Genomic DNA, 21,318 nt, shown 5'->3' with positions numbered 1-21,318 from the left:
GGTTCCCCCCAAACCTCCCAACTCCTGATCAGACACAGGAGGAGTTGATCCAGACTGTGGGGAAGATCACTGAGGTAAGCAAATCTGCCAATAAGCACAGGACCCACTAAGGTAGAGGAGGAACTTTGTCACAGTAAATAACAGCATTTTAGTTCAGCTCTAATAATTCTGTTGTCCCAGAGCTGGAGTTGTAATTGCTATTCATAACCAAGTTCGTTCCATATGCAGTTTATTTGGATGCAGTTGCAAAAAAATGTTCTATCTGCCCTAAAGAGTCTGCCTTTGTTGTGTGATGAGCAAAACCGCCCATCCGTTCTGCATTTCCTGGGTCCTGCATCTTAAGGAAGGGGAGTCATTCTCCTCTGTGCTTGAACTCCGTCTATTGAAGATTGCAGTAACATAAAGGTTAACCTCCTCTCTCTCTCCAGTGCCACACCCTGGCCTTCCCAAGCTTGTGTATGTGTGTGTGTGATGGAGAGAGAGGGGAGAGTGAGCCAGAGTCGAACATGGTAATCAAAAGCAGCAGTTAGATTTTACATGAACTGGAAGAACCAGACCTTAAAGACAGCCTGGCTAGTGGAGTACTGTGTAACAAGTATGTATTCCCTGTAAGGAGATCAAAATATGCAGGTGACTGATTTGAGTTGGAAGAAAAATGTGCTGCAGGATTTAATAATAATAAAACCTAGCTGTTCTTCAGCATAGACCCCACAGTGCTTTACAAGTGAGGTAACCCATTTTTAAGATGTGGAAACTGATGCACAGAGCGGCACTATGACTTGCCCCAGGTCAACCAGCTGCAGAATCAGAAATAGAACCTGTGTCTTCACGAGTCCTGCTGAACTGCCCTGTCCACTGGAATGCACTGCTCGCTGCTGGGAGGCAGGGGGACAACAAAGGGGGTGGCTTTCTGTGTGGAAGCTTGCTGTAGGATACAATAGTTTAAACTAAATTAGAGTGACCAGATGTCCTGATTTTATAAGCACAGTCCCGATTTTTGGGTCTTTTTCTTATATAGGCTCCTATTACCCTCATCCCCATCCCGATTTTTCACACTTAGTGTCTGGTCACCCTAAAACTAATTAATTTTCTTGGAGTGGAAAATGTCCACTCCAAGAAAATTAATTTTCTTGGAGTGGAAATGAGTGAGAAGCCCAAGGAGGCCCAGCATGCCAGACTGGAGGAACCTCATACAGTACATGCAAACAAGGCAGCCAAAAACTTTAGTGAAGATAAGAAGTCTTTTTCAAAGAGATGCTCTAGTGGTGACTGAGCTTGATGCAGGAGTCATTGGGTTAAGTCTCTGGCTGGTGTTATTGGGGTGGCTCTAGGCATCAGCACAGCAAACGCATGCCTGGGACTGCAAGCCACAGGTAGCGGCCTGCCAGTCGCTGTGAGGGCGGCAGGCAGGCTGCCTTTCATGACATTTCTGCGTGAGGTTCGCCAGTCCCGCGGTTTTGGCGGTAATTCAGTGTCGGGTACGCTGAAGGCAAGGGACCGGCGGATGTCCCGCAGAACCACCGCCAAATCCACGTGACCGGCGGACCTCCTGCAGAAACGCCACCAAAGGCTGCCTGACTGCCGTGCTTGGGGCGGCAAAAAACATAGAGCCACCCTGGGTGTTATGCAGGAGGTCAGAATGGCCGATCACAATGGTCATTTATGGCCTAATGCTGGATTTGGTTCAACCAAACCAAACCTGTTTCCCATTTCTTTGGAACTGCCAGTGAGTTGAACAACCAGTTATTTGCCCAGCTCTAGTGCTCAGCTTACCTACAAAGCTGTGATTTTGTTAGAAGAATGTCCCCAGCCAACCAAAGAAAGATAGACTGACAACAGCGAGAGGACAGACCGAGGTAAAGGGACAGGCTCACTCTGTTCTGGTCAGAGGAGATGGGAGCAGGGTAGTTGTGTCAGGCCTATGCTCTGCCCCATCTTGGGCGGGTCAGATGCCCACAGCCAGGCAGGCTGACAGGTGGGGAGTTGGAGGGGAGGACAGTTTGACAAGCAAAGGTTCTCTCCTTCCCAGCACCTGGAACAGGAAGTGACCATGCCCAGGACAGCTGGGAGATGAACCCAGGAGACACCATGATCCAAGGCTCAAAAACCTAAGAACCCCTCAGACCAGCGGGTCTCACAATGAATTTTTTGGTGGCCACAGTGTGTGGCCAGCAACTCTTGCTGGTGGCGGCCGCTCTGACAAATTTTCCTAAAATAATTAATTAATTTTAGGAAAAACAAACAAATACACAGACAGACATGTCCAAATCATTGCAATATATTTATGTAAGACTCAACAATAAAAATAATGTACAGTTGTATTTTGGTGCCCCTGGCCCCTGCTGTCTCCCCCCATCCCCAGGGACCCCCACACACAAACCACTGGGCTCCCCAGCACCACCCGGGCCCTGCTGATCCCTCCCCATTGCCCTAAGCGGCCTCACACCCCAGGCTCATCCCGCTCCTTGCCTCTTGGCCACAGCACCTGGTAAAGTCAGCCCTGCTGAAGCCCACTCCCAGAGTCTCGTGGGTGAAGAAGGGATGGGTGGAAGGTCTGAAGCCTGACCCTAGAGTCCTGTGGATGAAGACGTGGGGAGTGCTGAAGTCTGCCCCCGGAGCCCCTGGGCAGTGCAGGAAAATCCCCTGGTTGCCACATTTGAGAAAGGCTGCCTTAGACCCACAGCTTATAGCAGAAGATATGAAAAGGGACAGACACCAACCGTAGGCAGGAAAGGCAGGCTGTTTGGTTGTTAAAGCCAAAGATGAGGAAGGCCGTGGCTTTGACAGGGGAGAAATTGCAGAAATCATAAAATTTACAGAGAAAAGCGCAAGAAGTCCCAGGGTCAGCCTGTGCTTCAAAAAACCAAAACTCTTTATTTTCCAATCAAGATTACTTAACACAATTTAAAAACCCACCTCACTCTGTCACTCCCCACCACTGAAGCTGTGCAGACAGACATATCGTAAACACTCCTGGAGGAGCCTTACCCGGTAATTCCCTGTTCATGGCTGCAAACCCATAGGAGAATCTCAGAATTGCATTTTGGTTCAAGAATATCATGGCTCTGACAAAGATGGAGCCTTAATCCTGGGGGTGATGCTTCCAGGCAGTGCTTCTCCATATTTCCAACCTCTTCTGATGCCAGCTGCTGAGAGTGGTACTACACACTATGAAATCTCCTGGGTGACCAGGAGAGTTGGGAAAAATCCAATATCTTGTGGGATTTGGCATGAACATTTCTGCCCTCTTGCTGTGCCTAGCACATCAACGGAATGTCTATTTTTGTATTTCCAGTCATTGGATGATTCCTGCAATGGTGAGACACAAAATTATGTTTTGTTCAGAACCGGCCTGTTGGCATTTAAAAAAATACATGTCTGTAAACAACATTTTTTTTTTCAGAAAAGCAGCTATTTCTGAGTAGATAACGAAATATGAAATAAGCCAGGATTTTGCCTGGTTTTTCATTTCCCTGAGTGTTTCACATACCTCTGCTTTCTCTACACTCCACATCTGTACTTCCTCGAGCACTCAGGCCTGTGGAGAAGGGATGGAGTGGGAATGGCATTCTGTTTCAGTCTGAACCATTCCAATCAAGTGGTGATTATAAAAATGTCTGTGTGAATAATAGCTGCTATGATTGTCCTGCTAGCTCTCCTCTAGGCACTCTTGAAAGTGAGAGCTCGTATATCAGTAATTTTACATTAGGAGTCCATGAGAAATGACAAGAAGTGAGTGGGAATAAAGGAATACATAAAATAGACACGTCATCCCATAACATATCTGTAAAAAGAAGAACTACTGGTATTTGAACTGTCCTGAGACAGGCTGCTCTTGGGGAAACATAATTTCTGTTCAAATGATGTTGTTTTGTTATCCTGGGAAACTCTCAGTTTAACTCTTACGTTGCACTAAAGAGGGGATGGCAAGGGTCAGAGAACAAACTAGCAAACAATCTTTTAATCTTCCAGTCAGTCTGTGCTATTTCATACTTTTTCACTGCCTGATCTCTGACTCAAGCAGTTTCTCAGAGGCGATGTATAAATTGCAGCCATCAGTTAGATGTAATAGCATATGTGCATATTTCTTTTTAATCCCTATTCACATGAAAAAATATCTGCCTGTCTTAGGCACTGATAAAGTGTCAGTCATTGTTATAGCTAGACTCCAAGGCATTACGAAAATGCAGACAAAAAAGAAAACTGCTGTGCCCCTCTGAACCCCGCCTCCCTCCCTTCCCACTGGCTCCAGTCTCATTTTGACTCTGTTCAAGAAGAGTAACAGAAGAATTAATAACATGGAAAAGGGAGGCATTCACAAGCAGCTAATTTTGCTCTTGTGTCAGAGCAGCACATGGTCTCGAGGATGCACCGGCAGGATCTCTTGGTATTAAAGAGGCAGCGAATGTCAGGAGTGTGTTATTTCTGTGTATTAACTGTCACAACTGGGTGGCAGCACCAAGGGAGTGCTTTTCAACCAGCAAAAACAGTAAGAAGGTGTCTGGGGACCCCCTACTCCAATGGATGTATCATTGTTTCAACTAGAACGAGTCAAAGCTAAGAAGCAGGTTCTCCAGCCACATCTCTAATAGGGACAGGGAAACCAATTTGGACCGTTTAGGGAGACACCTGCACTTTTATCGTGAACTCTAACTAAACTCAGACTAATTCTGAGGCTATGTCTACACTTAAAACACTACAAAGGCACAGCTGCAGTTGCTTTAGCACTTCAGTACAGACGCTGATTGCAGTGTCAGGAGGGATTCCCCCGTCGCTGTAGATAAGTCACCTCCACGAAAGCCAGTAGCTAGGCTGGTGGAAGAATTTTACCATTGACCCAGCACTGTCTACACTAGGGGTTAGGTCAGGCTGGATTTTTCACATCCTGGAGAGACATAGCTATACCAATGTCACTTTTCAGTGTAGACAAGCCTGGAAGCTCAAAATATTTGAGACCAGAAGCAGAAACACTGATACTCATCAGGAATGGCGTATTTAGGGTTCCCCCTGCCTAGATGGCATGAGGAGGAATCAGAGCTGTTTCTCTCAAGATTTCCAGTCCGGTTTCTCAGTCTCAAAGGTCTGGATAGTTCTGATCACTTTGGGATACCTGTCCTAATGCTGCTGAATCTTTGATCTAAAGATGGGCCTACTTCCCTAAAGTGTGGGGTGTTTGTGTCCATAGTTTTGGTTTTTGAACCTCTTCTGAGTTTCCTCTGTCAGTAATTCATAAGTGTTTGTAACGCCTAGCAGCTCCAGGCACACTGTTTTTTTCCCTCTGCAATTCACACTCTATTTATTTTCTGTTTAGATATTCCTGCTCTCTGAACTCCCTATGCCTCTCAAGTCCTCACTTCCCTTTTATTGTCTCATTGTATGACGGGGCTTTGGCTTTCACTGAATTGGTTCTAATGTGGATGCATGGTGTAATGGATATGTTGAGTAATGCTTGCTTGTTGTCATTTGCCTTGGCAGGTCACTATGGGAAGGATATTTATCGAAGTGGAGGGCCAGATCTCCATGATTTCATCTCCTCTGGGTTTGTCACACTAGGAAGAGGACACGTGAAGGGTACAGTGGAAACAATTTTTTGCTAAATAAAAAGATTGTTTTAAATAAAAAGCTATAACTCAGAAGCTGGGTTCTAAGTGATAGGAGATAACAGTCCTGGACTGCAGTCTTATTCTAGCACATTTTGTTGCAGGTTAAATATTGTGCTGCTGGCAGAGTCTCTTACACCCTAGTGAGGGAAAGCAGGAGGGTGCAGCATTAGGGAATACAGACACCACTCTGTGTGTGCAATCTGACAACTTGTATTGCTTTGTGTTTTGTGGGAGCATGGATGCAAACTGACCCTCTTGCTGCTGCTTTTATCTTGGGAACAGAAAGGTCTGTAATGCCACCCAAGGGAATAGGTGGCACCATTTCAAGAGTAGAGATTTTTGTTTATTCAACTGATTTCCAGGTTGTGGGATTTTATTTTTGTTGTTGTTGTTTTTTGGGGGGTTGGTATTACAAATATTTTATAAAATGATTTCTTACAGGTCCACATACATATATTCTGTGTTCACATAATCTGTGATATACTGTACAAACATGAAAACACATAAATATACATATTGTGTGCTGTGTATGTTCTGTGTATATGTACTGTATATACAATCTATGTTGAAAGATAGTTGTAGCTATATTAGATAAGCAAACATATAATCCTGTTTAGGACTTATGGTGATAACAAAGCTGCAGGAGCTGGTATTGAGTAACTTGTCACCAGAACCCCAAGGTGAACTTTCCTTCTATAACATTGTTGCATATGTCGGGGGGTTCTATAGTAGATGGTGTGAATGTTTGTTTGAACCAGTTTTGTGTTTACATTCCATATTCTAACAAAGTCACATTGGTATGTGGACAGTGGCTCATATCACTGGGAGTGCAAAGGTGTGCCACATCCATATTAATCTGACTTTGTTCCTTGCTGACTTATGAGACTGTTGTACATTTATATAGACACAATGTATGTGGAAATGCTTATACAGAGCCAATGTACTATGTGTGGAGCCGTGTTCATGTGCCTGCTTGGTTAAACATGCATCCATTGTTGTTTCCGTGGATGACCACCATTAAAAGTTTTATTTTTCATACATTTGCTGCACTTTTTAAAATTCTCCATGAGTGTCATCGAAAGTGGTGTCAGTCCTGTAGAACTTTCAGAGAAGAAACAAATATCTGTATATTGTCTGTGTATGTCTGTGTGTATTTAAATAAAGTTTATTGAGGCTGAGGCAGCACCCATGGGACGTGTAATGCACACCACTAACCTTCCAGGGAGAGGAGACTAAAAAGGGGCAAGGAAGGACATGCGGATGGTGGACACATGAGACCTCCCTCAGAAATGGGGGTTTATTGTTATTTCATATCCTATCAGGGCCTGAGCGCTCACTGATCATGATGGGATATGTGTTTCAGCTGAGATGATGAGCATGGGGAGTGCACTCAGGCTGGGGTGCAGAGCACAGAGTGGTGTGTCCAGAGCACTTGGGACTAACTGCTGGGATCCCCTGGGCAGGGCCTGGCAACATGCTCCTCCCTCTCAGACATTTTAGTTGATCTTTAAACAATTTACTGTACAATATTGTTCTATGTGTAAAATAAAATCTATCTTCCTTCCTTAACTGAAGAGGCTCAGGGGGGACTATTCTTCCTTAGATGTGCAGACAGATAATATATACGCATCTGCTGTTGGCTTTCCTGGGAGTTCCACACCATACATTCCCCATCAATAAGAAGATGGGAGAATAGATGATCTATACATAAACTATAACTGATAGTCGTGAAGATAGGAACATACTTCTCAAAGTGGACAACTGACTTTTGTTGCTTGAAAAAAATTGCCTGCCTTAGTTGTGTATGAAGTCAATCATCTCAGTGTTCTCTATCAGTTTGTCTTGGCCTTGGGGATTCATTTGAAACTGTCTACTACACGTTTATATCACATTTAAATGGTGTGGTTTCAGTGTGGTTAACTTTTAAGGGCAAACTTTCAAGTTTGCACACCACTGATTTGTCTTAAAAAGTGCATGCACTGATTGCACATGCAAACTGCCATATTTGCATGTATAAATCAATAAGTGGGCACATAAGTGTCTGTGTGTGACATTATCTATTTGCAGCCATAATTGTCTGTCTGTGCTCTGAATACAGGATTTTTTGGATGCAACAGGTAGGTGTGACTTAGGAGCATTTTCAGTGGTACTTGTGCTCAAGTCACTTAGGAGCTTTTGAAAATCCTTCCAGGCATATCTGATGCACTCTTGTTTGAAAATTTCCTGTTGGCTCTAATTGTCAGAATAATTGTACTTGTAGACAAAAGAGACTATGTCCCAGCAAGCATGCTGTAGCTTTGAGAGATTTGCTTCCAAATTTGAAAGTGTCCGATACAATTCTTCTTTGCAGAAATACAGCTTCATGTTGAGGCCTTTTCATGGGTGATTTCCAATGTGTGAGGTGACTGTACTACCTCACCCTCTATTAACCCGACAGCTTTCTCCTGCCCCATTTATTATGGTATTATGAAAGCAGCTTCTGCCCCTGGTTTGAACAAGGCCTCAGAAAGTGCATCTTAATATTTCTTTGCACTAGGAGACACATTTTCTATGTTTTCTCAACTGTCTCCTGTGCTATGGGAGCACTCTGAATAATATTTTAGAATTAGGCTATTTTGGGAAGGAGATGGGGATGTGAGACATGGCAAAGCACCATGGATACCACATCGGTGAATTCAAGTGCCTGACATTCACAAGTTCCTGGGAGATTTTGATTTATGATTCTTGTATGACACTCTGCAGGGTGATGCATCACTGCCTGACACTAAAGTCTAAAAAATCACTATACAATGTATTCTCCAAACCAGGGGAAAGGCCTCTACACTCAGTCAAGTGCAGAGGATCAGGGGATACATCCAGAGTTTTCAAACCATAGAACTTCTTATTGGTGAGGTATAATCTCTTCTTTGATCTCCTTCCTCAATTAGTCAACTACCCAATGAAACAAAGAAAGGGTCACTGAGTAGTAGAACTTGTCAGATCTCAACTAATGTATTATACACATGTTCTTTTGCTTACATTTTCTCTCTTGAATTGGGAGCTCTGTGGTTTTGATTGTACCAGATAATAGCCGCTTGAGGATATCCCAATTCCCAGGACAGATTCCATTCATCCTGCTCTGCTGAGGTATGGCAGGTCTTTGCTTTACCAGATGTGTTGAGCCATGGGTAGGCAAAATATGAACTGATAACCTTAGAGAATGGACACACCCTGAAATGTAGCCCTGCAAACCTGGCAAGTGGGTTCCAATATTCACTGATTCTCAATGACGCCAAATCAGATTTTCTCAGTTTGCAGGCAAAAGCGTGTTATTTCCAGCCCCACAAACTCAGCCTGGGCTCTGAGTCAGCCTGGGTTTTTCTGATTTTGCTCATCATTGCCTGAAATGAAGATTCTATACCCCAAATTATAACCTCAGTTTACACCAGAGCAATACCTTTCTCTCCTTTGGCACCCATGTACTGTAATTAGTTTTAAGTGGGTTTGTGCAGGTTACATCATCTGAGGACACTAGGACTTCACAGGGATAGCTGATGAAATTTGACCTCTAGAACATCTATTACTAGTGATGATGAGAAATAAAGAACCCAGCTTGCCTCTCAGATCCCAGAATGAGTTTGTGGGGCTGATACTTTTAAACTGAGCACAACAGACCTGGGAGCAATGAAACACAGTGGATATGGAGTCCTACAATGACATTATTACAGAGTCACATTTTTGGGTAGAAGTGTACTTTTACCGGAGTTTTCTTTGACCTTGTCAGTTCAAGCCAGACCCTCCATGGGACACAATGCCTGGTACCAAATCAGAAAATCACAGACAGACATGTATTTTACAAACCTGGATGACTCAGCTGTCCCCACACCAAAACTCTGCCCCAGGCTATTTCCAGTAATTCTGCAGACTTCTTTCACGCCTCTTACAGATCCTACAAAACTGAGCTCTTCCAGAAATCACTATGTGAAATATTTTGCTCTGGTTTGGGGTGCCTGCTGGCTGTGTCTATGCAAGCCATTTTTCTGCAAGTCTTCCACTTTCACACTGGCACCACTGCCTGCTCCTCTCCTGAGCCAGTAAGTGGGAGAACTAGTGTATAACCCCATGAGTCTACGCAGCGCTGGTCTGGATGATGTGATTGTAAAACTCCTGGCAGCCTGTCTGCAATAGTCCACATGGGGCTGCACCAGTGGCTGTGAAATGGTGAAACATTTGAAAAGTACTGGTGCAGGCAAGGTCAGTATAGTATCTGAGCACCTTACTATGCTTCAGGTCTCAATATGACATACAAAACAATACTCTTGCTATTACCTGCATGCACCCAGTGGTACCATCTGGTGGCCCTATATTCCACATTCACCCTGTGGTACCGGGCAGTGGTCTCGATCCCATATTCACCCTGTGGTACTGGCCAGTTGCCTCTGTACCACATTTGCCCTGCTGTATCAGCTGGTTGCCTTTATCCCAGATGCTCCCTGTTGTACTGGCAGGTGGCTTCTATCTCAGATTCCCACTGTAGTACTATTCAGTGGTCTCTGTTTCAGATTCTCACTGTGGTTCTGGCTGGTGACCCCTTGTTGTGGGTTCCCCCTGTGGTTATAGCTGGTGGCCTACTGACCTGGGGACTTCTTTTCTCATATCTAAGACTATTGATTTATTCCTTTAGCTGGTAATTTCTGAACTGACCACTGGCCATTTCTGTGCTCTGTCTCTGCAATCAAAATAAATCCCTTCCATCAATGGAAAGGTATTTTGCTGCAATGTTTACGTTTGGCACCCCCAGCACAGCACAGATACAAAACATCAAACTGAACACCTCCGAGATGGAGGTTACTGACCCTCCCATTGTATCCTTTCATCAGTAATCTGTGTGTGCAGCATGCCTGAGACTCCTTAAACAGGGAGGGAAATAACTCATATGCTGCCAGTTAAATGTGACTGAGGATGACTTTGGAAGGGTCACTTTTTTCCATGAAAACATCCAGAATGCATTTTGAATAGGTTATGCAAAAGTTTCAGTTTAGGTATGTCGAGTCCCTGTGCTCATTAAACACTTGTTAGATCAAATCAATGGTGGGATGTCAAACAGAAGCCAGCTGCATCCCAATGAATCATTTTATTTCCATCCTGGATAATAACTAATCACTTTGATGGCATCTTGCTGTTTGTGCGCTGAAGATCGCTTGCATTCTGATTCCAGATTAATTTGAATTATTGCGTAGCTGCTGCTAATTGTATTGACTAGGAAATGGGCTCATTAGGACGTTGAAACCTCTTCACAGCGTCGTAGAAAGATTTCATGTATACAATAGGGCATTTCAACCCACTCCCTGAATAATTTTACCAACTTCAGACGTGACAAACTATTTATCAGTGAAGTCTGGGCAGCCTCTCTGCTTTAGCCCTGTGAATGGCCGGGTGGGAGGAGAGCTGGAGGGGAATCTCTGTCTCAGAGGCAATCACAGGTCAGGAGCTGGCATCGACACCCCAAGACTGCTTGAAGCATCAGTGCAGGCTGCTGTTGCCAGCAGATTGCCGTAGGCACTGAAGGAGGTGAATGTGGAAGTAAGGAAATGTATGGAACAGCCTTTGGCTGGGGGCTTTGGGCAGCAAAATAGGCTGGGTTCAGGTATCCTGATCTTCTCCCCTTGGTCACCCAGGAGGTGTGCTTCCCAATTAGATAACAAAATGTGGCCCTAGCCCCCGTCTAGATAGATTTCAAAAGACACTGGCCTTCCATACTGGTGCTTCCCACCTCAGTAAGTGATGAGCAGAGGGGCAAAGGAGTTTGTAAAGCTCTCTGACTTTATTGAATAAACAGCAAGGAAATGAGCAGTGGTGGTAACCAGGAACAATAGGCAGTGGGGCGCAGGACTCAGTGAAATTTACGCAGAGCTGTGTACCCTCAGTCACTCTACCATGGGATCTGACCAGAGTCTGCTCCCTGTAAGAAGGGAAAATGTTGTTCTCAGGTTGCACTGGTGATACATGTGATGAGACACGGCCTTCAACACCACTCCCTGTTGGCTGCCCCCTAATTAGGCCTAATTAAGAGGAAAAGGTGCCTCCCCCCAGACACAGATAGGATTTGGGGGATCAGCAATCGGGACTGGGGGACAACTGCATGAACTGGCTCATCACTTGTGCCTCAGCCAAGAAACAGTCAACAACCTGCTCTTGTGCTGGAGCTGCCGACTATCAGCTCCAAATACAAACTGTGAGTCACACCCTGGGTGTGCATATATCCATACATGACCGTGTGGCATGGAGCTTTTCCAGCTCCTGTTTGGGATGGGTGCATTACCCATGGGTGAGTTCTGCAGCTTATCCTAGATAAGTGCCGGTAAAGCCATAACACCACCCCACTGCACCAGGTATCATGTGGATGTCACCAACACAGATTTAGACCCAACGCAGCTTAGCGCTTCTCTCTAAAGTAGCCGTTGACATAGATTTTACACATAATATGCATGTATCCAATTTATGTAATCTTAAATGCTCTGTAAATATGAGTGAATTGGGATTTTCACTCAGTCTGTGGGATATACCATGCCAAAGTCGTGCTGATGGTAGCCCACTGCATTTTCTTAGTCAGGATTGTATTCACTAACCTTCACCTGCTGGACACTGGCTGACACTACCCTACTTGCTGAGAAAGCAGAGATTCCATCGCTGTGGAAATCACCAGTGTAATCGCAGCCAGCCGGTGCTATTTCTATGGTTAGAGAATCACCTTGCTTTAGGATGTGTCTACACATGAAAATTAATCTGAATAAAGGAAGGTGTGAATTAAAGCAGATTTGCTATTCCTGCTTATCTGCATGTGTGGATGTTCTTATTCCAGAATAAGAGTGCTCTGTTCTGAATTAGCTTAAAAAAGTAGATTAAAGTAATTTGGAATAAGGCACTTTTATCAGAGAATAAGTGTCCAAACACAGAGTTCATCAGAATAGCCATTCCAGAATAACTCCGGTGTAGGCAAGCCCCTAAACACCTTTGTCCTGGAAACTCCATTTTTACCCAGCGTAATCCTCACTAGGGCTTCATAGCTGTGTTTTCGGTGGATAGTTACAGTAATCTAGCTCACTTGAATGGATTTCTTTTCCTCTGCATTGTGTGTGTTATGTCAAAATAAATTACAGCACCTGAAAAGAAATGACTGCTTACTACTAAATGCCCTTCTGCAGGAGGGAGTCTGTCAACTATTCAGTGCTGTGTTGGCACTTAGCTTTAAATGTGGAACTGTAGACTGCTGAAAGCCTGCCTAGTTATGCTCCCTATATATGTACCCAGGGAGCTGCTTCCTCTAGTTTTCTCTTTGGAAGAGTTTATTTTTCTGTATTTATCAGCTAGAATTTGGTTACAAAAGTGGGCCTGTTATTTCCTGCATTGACATCATTTAACATCTGAAGTTGGTTGCCTGCCTACAAAGGATTGTTAAGTAAAATTAAAAATTCTCAACTGGAACTGGCATCCAGGGCTCCTTCAGCATTAAGACAATTTGTAAAGCACAAAACCCAGATCTATTATTGAATGTTTGACATACAGGGCCCAGAATGAGAGAATCTGTGATTCTGAGCATCACTCCAACACACCTAGAACCCTGAAGTAGTCTAAGAAGACCTACGAGGTTTGGTATGTGAAGAGACACATACCTTTCATAGGCACCAGCAAACTTCATACTAACAAGTCACTGTCTATTGTCCAAATGAGCCAATAGTGTGTTTCCATTCTTCTTTGGGACTGTTTTAAAGTCTATTGGGAGAGAATATTGTCTAGTGATCTAAGCAGAGCACTTGGAGCCGTGAGTCCTGGGCTCTTTTCCTAGCTATGCCACTCACTTACGGGAAAATGATTTGACTGCTCTGTGCCTCAGTTTAACCAGCTCGTAAAGTTGGTACAATAAAGCAAAGGCTACAGAGGTGAGAGAAGAGCTGTGCAGACAGCTGGAAATAGGCTGTTAACTCAGCAAATTTAGCCCTGTTACCTGATTGCAAATTTTCCACCAACAGACAGATTTTTGCTGATTTGTTCACTCTTTGTAACTGTTTGTGCAGGTGGCCTCTTTTTATTGCCCAGGAACCTGTGGCTGTGAATTGTTGTTTATTATTTGTATCATGATAGTGCCTAGGGCCCAATCAAGAATCAGGATCCGACTGTGCTACGTGGGATACAAACAAATAAGGAGATGGTTCATGCCCCCAAGTGCTTATGATCTGCATATTCCTTCTTGTCATCGATATATACGAGTCAGTTGTGGAGCATGTACTGCCTGGTGGAAAGTCAGTCCAGGCACATGCTCAGTTACTGAGTTAATGCTGTTTTACTAGCTGGGCTCTAGAGGTCAGCTCCATATTCCACTGACCAGCAGTGTTGCTAGGCTCTTCACATTACAACTAGATGTTGGCTTTAAGGGACATAGTGTTACAGAGCTGTGGTCTGCTAAGCCACATGAGATTGTTTCTGTTCCCCAGTTGGGTGACTTATTCTTATAAACTACTTTCACATCTTATCTTACCCAAACAAATTTTGGTTAAACGACTTCACTACATCCCCCACCATCATCCACAGCAGCAAAACTTCACTGCACAAATGTTTGCAAAGAGCAGTCACTCTGCAAATGAGGCAGTCTGTAAATTACAGAAGAATTTTTTAGTGATTTTCAAGAAAGACCCACTCATCCTTGTAACACTGAAACATATAGGACCCAGGACTCACCCAGCCACCCCACAAGGTGTTATGTCTGAGGTCCTGATTCTCGCTGCCTTGCACTCAGGCAAAGTGAGTGCACATTTCAAACACCACCAGATCACAAGGAGCAAGGCTGAGAAGAATCGGGGCCTTGGAGTCTGACTCCTTGTTGCTGCTGGTGGTGGCAGGGCTTCCCAACGGGACAGAGGAGCCAGGGAGAGCAAACTGCTACTGCTCTCCACACTTGCCTGGCAGATAGGGCCCTGTGGGGTGCTGAGAATTTCAACTGCCATTGGAGTCAGCATGTTTCAGGATTGGGGCCAAAGTGTCCTTGCATTGTTTTTACCTGCTCCCTCAGGCTGTGTTACTCCTTTGGCCACCGCTCCAGGTTCTCTGGCTGTGCCAGGCCTGGCCGAATCCCACAGAGTGTGAATCTCTTCATGCTCTCTGTCTTCAGTGTCCTCTGCTGTGACTAGTAGGGATCCCCCATTCAGAGGCTGGCTGTGAGCTGCTTGTTTTAGGGCTTGCAGAACATTATCTTGGCCAAAGGACACCTTCTTCCTGCTCCCTTGTCTGCCTTGGTGTCTGGTCTTGTTCCTGATCCTCTGGCTACTCTCTGGCTATCTGGTCCTTTCATCCATCTCACCTGGGATTCCCTGCTAAGAACAGTGAACAGGTACCTCAGGACGTGTCAGCTTCTCCGGGGAAGTAATTAACCTCAGCTCAGATTCACCCGGGTTCTGCTAGCCCATTGGTTGCCACCAATGGCTCTGTGTGCACCTTGGACTGTAGGCTCCCAATCCTGCCTTAGTGATGGGGCCTGGCATTACACCACCACTGTGGTTGTCCAGCTGCCATTCAGCTGTGCCTGCTCCAACCTGTGATGGAACTTGGGCTGCTGGCGGTTGAAAGCCTGTGCCCACAAGTGAATGGGAGGCAGCCCTGGCTGGGACAGCAAGGTTGTAGACTGCTAACAAGTGGGCAGCACTAGGCCCAGCTCAGATAGACCAGAAAGTTTATCCTTCTAATGGGACACTGGCCCACATCCTCCAAGGCATTTAAGTGCCAAATACCTATTGAAATCAGGAGCCTACATACCTCTGAGTATCTGGGCCACTATTCCCAGGTGAAAAGGGGCTGCACTCTGGGGCAGACAAAGAAGCATTAGAGATTTTGCATAAGCCATTTCAAAGAGTTTTGATCAAGTTCTGATGTTGCATTAAGGGGAATAGAGCTCAGCCTTCTTCCACCCACCAAAATAGATGATGCAGTGTTAGAGGTTGGATTCTGAAGTCAGGTAGTGGGGTGTGCGTGCACATATGATTATTCCCCTCTATTCCGCATGGGTGAGGACACATCTGGAGTACTGTGTCCAGTTTTGGACCCCTCACTACAAAAAGGATGTGGACAAATTGGAGAGAGTCCAGCAGAGGGCAGCTAAAATGATTAGGGGACTGGAGCACATGACTTATGAGGAGAGGCTGAGGGAACTGGACTTATTTAGTCTGCAGAATAGAAGAATGAGGTGGGCGGGATTTGATAGCAGCCTTCAACTATTGTACCTGAAAGGGAGTTCCAAAGAAGATGGAGCTCGGCTGCTCTCAGTGGTGGCAGATGACCAAACAAGGAGCAATGGTCTCAAGTTGCAGTGGGGGAGGTTTAGGTTGGATATTAGGAAAAACTATTTCACTAGGAGGATGGTGAAGCACTGGAATGGGTTACCTAGGGAGGTGGTGGAATCTCCATCCTTAGAGGTTTTTAAGGCCTGGCTTGACAAAGCTCTGTCTGGGATGATTTAGTTGGGGTTGGTCCTGCTTTGAGCAGGGGGTTGGACTAGATGACCTCCTAAGGGCTGGAAGAAACCTCATCTTCTATGATTCTATGATGTATGCACCCATGTCTGAGCGTATGAGCACCCGTATATGTGCACCTATGTATGTGCAAGCACCCATGTGTGTGCGTGTGTGCACGCATGTGGGGAACTGGTATTACCATCCCTTCCTCCCAAGACAAACTTACATGGCTATCAGATGAACTGCTATTTTAACAGACAGCAACATGGGAAGTCTCTGCTATGAACAGGACAATCTGTAACCCTTGTTCTAAAGCTAGACTTATGGGCGGCTGACCACCCTTGATTTTAGTGTGGGCTGGGGGCAGCGGTACTGTCCGGTGGGAAGTTGGATCAAGCCACTCCCTGGGACCCGAGGATGCCTTCAAAGCTTGGAGGCAATAGGGGCAATGGCCCTACCTGGCACACCCCCAAAGACAGAAGATAACTGCCACCTGCAGCCCCTCTCAATTTCCAATGCAGGAGTCACACAGGAGATGGGAATTGGGGAGAGGCCAGCAGATTCCCTGAAGGCACCACTAGTAAGTGGCTAGATGTTGGTGGGGAGAGCAGGAGGGCTGTAGAGGTCCCACAGAGGTCTGCTGACTCTGTTGCAGGACCTTCCACTCACAGTCCTCGCTGCTCCTCCTCAGCCTCGCTCTGATAGACACCCTTTGCAGGCTGAGCTCCCTGGGTCCTACAGAGTGTGGGGCTTGGACAAAGCCAGGTGGAGGTGGAGGAACTGGGTAATTTGCAGGAACTCCCAGCCCAACCTGTTTGTCTGAACTGATCTCTCTGAAAAGCCGTCACCTTTCTGGTTCACCTGCAGGCTCCTCAGTACTGCTCCAGGCCCCTGGGGAGTGATAGCAAGAGGGGTCTGATTTGGTTCGATAGGAGAGTGCTGAGGAGGGGATACTGAGAGAAGGAGGAGCTGTCAGCATCCTAGGGAGGGGTGATGGGCACTAACGATGGTGCCAGTGAAAGCAGGCTGCAGAATGCAATTTCCCTCCCATGGAAATTTCAAATTTGGGGGGCAAAAAATCCTCTTGAATCAGTTCAAAAATCAAAATTGTTTGTGGGAGAAAAAATTCTGAATTTTGTTTCCCAGGAGAACTGAGACTGAATTTTTCACTTGCTCCTTGTGGGGCAAGTCCTCCAGCGGCCACTTCCCTGTGCTGCCTGACTGCAGAGAGTGGGAGGCCCGCAGAGCCAGCTGCCATAGGGACCCTGGGGTTGAGGGAGCCCAGGCTGGCAGGCGCTCTGGCCTGGATACTTGCACCAACAAAGTTGTAGCTAAGGGAACAGGCTTCACCAGTCCATTCAGCCAGCTCCATGGTCACCTCCCCTGGGGTGAGAGATCCAGGGTTCTCTGCAAGGGGGAGGACGATGGGCATGTGGCTGCTTTTCAGCGTAGAGCCTCTGTAGATGTTCCTCCTGTCTGTCTGTCTAGGCACCTCTAGCACCTTCCTCTGCATCCTATGTGAGTGCCCCATAACAGTGGGGTAAATGACCAGTGTGAAAATCCAGCCTGGCCTTTTACTTTTCCATCCAGGAAGGTGAAACTAGGTAAGAATACCTTTTGGTGATAGCAAATGTTCTCCTTCTGCTACGTGCTATGGCTGGCACTGCTGGGATATGCAGTGTAGACCTGGCTGACTGCAAGGCCTGGAACAGAGGAGATAAAAACAGTGGGAATTTGAGCAGCAGCTGCCCAAGGTCCCTCTTTCAGCAGCAAGGAGTTCAGCTATGGATTCCCCCTGTAATAGGGGTTGTTGTGGGGCCGCAGAGAGTAAAGCCAGCAGGGTGAAGGGAGACTGCTGTTGAGTGTACACACCCCCATCCCTTGTGCCTTGAGTGCTAGGACAGGAAGTTGCTCCTGTGCCTCTCCCAATGCTATAGAGTGGACTGCTGCTGAGTAGCCTTCCCTGTCAGCTGTTTGCACAGTGCAGAGGCAGAGGGCATGGAGACCAGTCAGGTAATTACCGGGAGGTAGAATTCATCATGAGGACAGTATAAACTCAGGAGTGTTGTGGCACAGAATGAGCTGTGCGGCACTTCCTGGGTCTGTCAGAATACTTGAATGGGGGAGCATTTGATGCACAGTGGCTTTTGCTGGTGGTTATTTATGTTGTTCTCTAATGGCTGGTGTTTGAATTGTTAAAAGCAGAGCATCCTCTGCTGTGGGAACCTGCCTCCCATTGCCAGGAGCCCGCTAGACTCATGGCTCTTCCTTCCACACACAAGGGAGACCCCACCCCTTCACCTCAAAAGCAGAGTGAGCCATGGTGATCCATACCATTGTCACGACAGCCCCCTGCAAGGGAGTGATTGTGTCCACCAATTGTTTGCAAGATGCAGCAGCCCCCAATACGACCTACTGAGTGCAACAGATGGCTGGGAGCACAGCATGCCACCAACGCACATGCTGCACATGCCCCCAACCCCTTTCATATCCATGCCAATGCTTTGGTGCTGATCTGTAAAGCCCCCAGTGGACTAGGGCTTCATTTTTGTAGGGGCCTTCAGAGATGCTGTAGTTACCTTCTCAAGGTAGAAGTGAGATGAATCAGGGTCATCCTTTGAAGCAGGCCCTCTTGTGCTGGTGATTCTCTGCTGCTGGCGATCAGGCTGAGTTTGCGTCTTGCTACTGTCCAGCCACAATGGAAGATACGTCACTTTGCACAGGCCTTCCCTCCATATCATCAGCTGCGAACAGACAGCAGTACTTCTGCTTGAGGCAGACAGTGGAGACCCATCCCGCTTAAAACGCCACACAAACAATGGAGTATGATGATTTCAGATGGGAACAGTTCTCTCTGTAACTGTGCATCTGACACTTGGCTATTATTGGGATGGGTGCAATAAAAGGCATGGATAGAAAGAATCTGGGGCTTGTCAGTAATTCATAATACCTGAAAAATGCAGGCAACCAGATTCTGCAGCACAACTGGGATTCAAACCATGGGCCTGATCCCAAAACCTCTGACATTGGGTTCAATGGGCCTGGGACTGGTTCCTATGTTGAAAATGCACTTGTGCATTTCAGTAGCTGGCCATCCCCCGAGACCTGCCTACTTTTCTGTCTTGGTGGAACATGCAATAGGTTTTGCTTTCTTCAGATATGTCCCTGCTCTGATCAGTGACTGTAAAATGGTAGATTTCCCTGGTCTTGTGTCTCAGTAGCTCTTGGCATTTCCAGTTCCTAGCAAGTGCCCCTCAGGGCTGGCTTCTGAGCTCTGGGAAGGAACATAAGGGTGGATGGTTGGGTTGGTGAGTTCATGACTGTTCTGCTGTGTGTTAAAATCTATGGATTCTAAAGCCTGTTCATAGCTCAGGAGGCAGGCATGGGCCTGCCCAGCTTTGGAGACCCAGCTGGTTGTGTTCTGCCTCTCAGTGGCAGGCAGGATCTTCTAGACTTTCCTGCTGTGGTGGAAAGTGAACACAAGCAAAACACAGCCCCAAAGAGATGGTTTTAGTCTTGTTACTGCAGAGTCCTGAGAGCGGGCCTCCGGGATTGGAACTTCTGATTTGTAACTGTGCCGTGACTTTGCAAGTCAAATTCCAGACACACTTGGTCCCTGAAGGGAAGTGATAAACAGTGGGGCAGTCGGCAGGAGGACGGGCTGCAGGGTTTGTGCCCAACTTCCATCACCACCCTGCCAGGGCACGTCCATGCAGATTTATACTGGCCCCACACTCTTCACAGTCATTATCTCCTCTGCTCTGCCTATCAAGAGTTTAATCACCGCAAAGGCGAGGCCCCACACCATGTTCACATACTGCAGGGGGTTGAAGCACTGTAAAGGAGGTGGGACATCCCTGTTCTGTTGTGCTGTTCTTTCTGCAGCCAGACAGAGACCCTGATACTTGGTCATTGTTGGTAGGAGGGCAGATCTGTGCCCCGCTGTTCCCAGCCTCTTTCTGTGTTTTGAGCCCAGTGGCACATCCTGACGCAGATCTTGTCACGTACAATCCACTCATGTCCCATTGACTCCATGTCTGACTGCTGATACACCCTCTCCATGCACAACTTAGCGACGCCTCTAGCCAAGCAGTGTCAGTTTCAACTTATCTGTTGGTGAGGGATAGTAAAAGGCTGTGCAAAATAATCATACCTCTCTCCCTGCCCTCCAGGAATCTCTCCCACAATTCTCCTCTCTCTCTAGGTATATGCGGGGCTGCAGCTGCTTCTGCTGCACTCTTTTGTCATCCATTGACTGAGCTGCATCTTCCAGGGTGATGGTGTCAGATCCCCAGCAATGCTTCCCTCATCTCCTGCCCACGGTGGAGCATTGTGAACAGCAACAAGCCTCTTGTCTTATTTTGCAGGATCCCCAAAGTGGCTGGCAGTCCATTGTAATTCTTCACATGTGTATGGCTGGGATGCAGAGTCTGATACCACGTGAGGGATGCAGACAGTGAGAACCAGCAGTGCAGGGGAAACCATCAGGACAATGTGTCCTCAGCTTCCGTCATTTTATGGTTTAAAAAAAAATGAGCATGTCTCACGCATTCCCTGCGAGATTCTCTCTCTGGTGCCATTCACCCTCATGTTCACAGTGGAGCTTTTGCCTGAATAATGGAGGGGAAATGCAAGGGCTGCCATGCTGTTGGTTTCGCTAAACAAACACTGATGGATTGCTGGCTTCTTTCTCTTTTGCAGTATCTTTAAATGTTTACACTGAGTTACTGAAAAAGATGCTTAATCAAAAGTGGCAATAACACTGATAATTCTTTATCGGTTTATCCAGCATGTTACCCAATCACAGCTATTCCCCCAAAACTCCTCCCAGCAGGGGGGTGAATACTGTTACCCTCATTTTCCAGAGGGGGAAATGGAGATGGAGTGGGGAAGTGGCCTGTCTCAGGCCTGCTGTAGGATTAGAACTCAGGACTGACTGTGGTACAAGGACCTAGATATAAAGACAGGCAGAAAATGAAAAAGAGGGAGAGGAAAGAGACAGATGGAGGGAAAGAGGGAATTGTAAAAAGAAAGCAGAGCAACAGAGATAGGCAGGGCTGGGGTGGAGGGCTGGGGACTGAGTGAAAAGGAAGGGGCTGTCATAAGTAGATAGGTAAGGTAAGGGTTAAGTTTCTTTTACCTGGAAAGGGTAACCAAACACCTGACCAGAGGACCAATCAGAGAACTGGATTGTTTAAAGTTCAGGGGCGGGAATTTGTATACTCGGGGTCTTT

The 21,318-nt window shown here is 46.4% G+C and overlaps 1 protein-coding gene across 2 annotated transcripts in view; it reads left to right on the top strand.

The window, feature by feature from the left end:
- The window catches only part of SHISA6 (shisa family member 6), a 401,279-nt gene that overhangs the window by 72,537 nt on the left and 307,424 nt on the right, over window positions 1–21,318 (top strand). For both annotated transcript variants that reach the window (XM_075072095.1, XM_075072094.1), the window contains exon 3: window positions 5,476–5,571. In XM_075072095.1, coding sequence (XP_074928196.1) covers window positions 5,476–5,571 — 96 coding nt within the window. The remainder of the gene's footprint in view (window positions 1–5,475; window positions 5,572–21,318) is intronic.

The sequence above is a fragment of the Chelonoidis abingdonii genome, chromosome 13, assembly GCF_003597395.2.
Source record: "Chelonoidis abingdonii isolate Lonesome George chromosome 13, CheloAbing_2.0, whole genome shotgun sequence".
NCBI lineage: Eukaryota > Metazoa > Chordata > Testudines > Testudinidae > Chelonoidis > Chelonoidis abingdonii.
The sequence above is the reverse complement of the archived record's forward strand: the minus strand, read 5'-3'. Positions and strand labels throughout refer to the sequence as shown.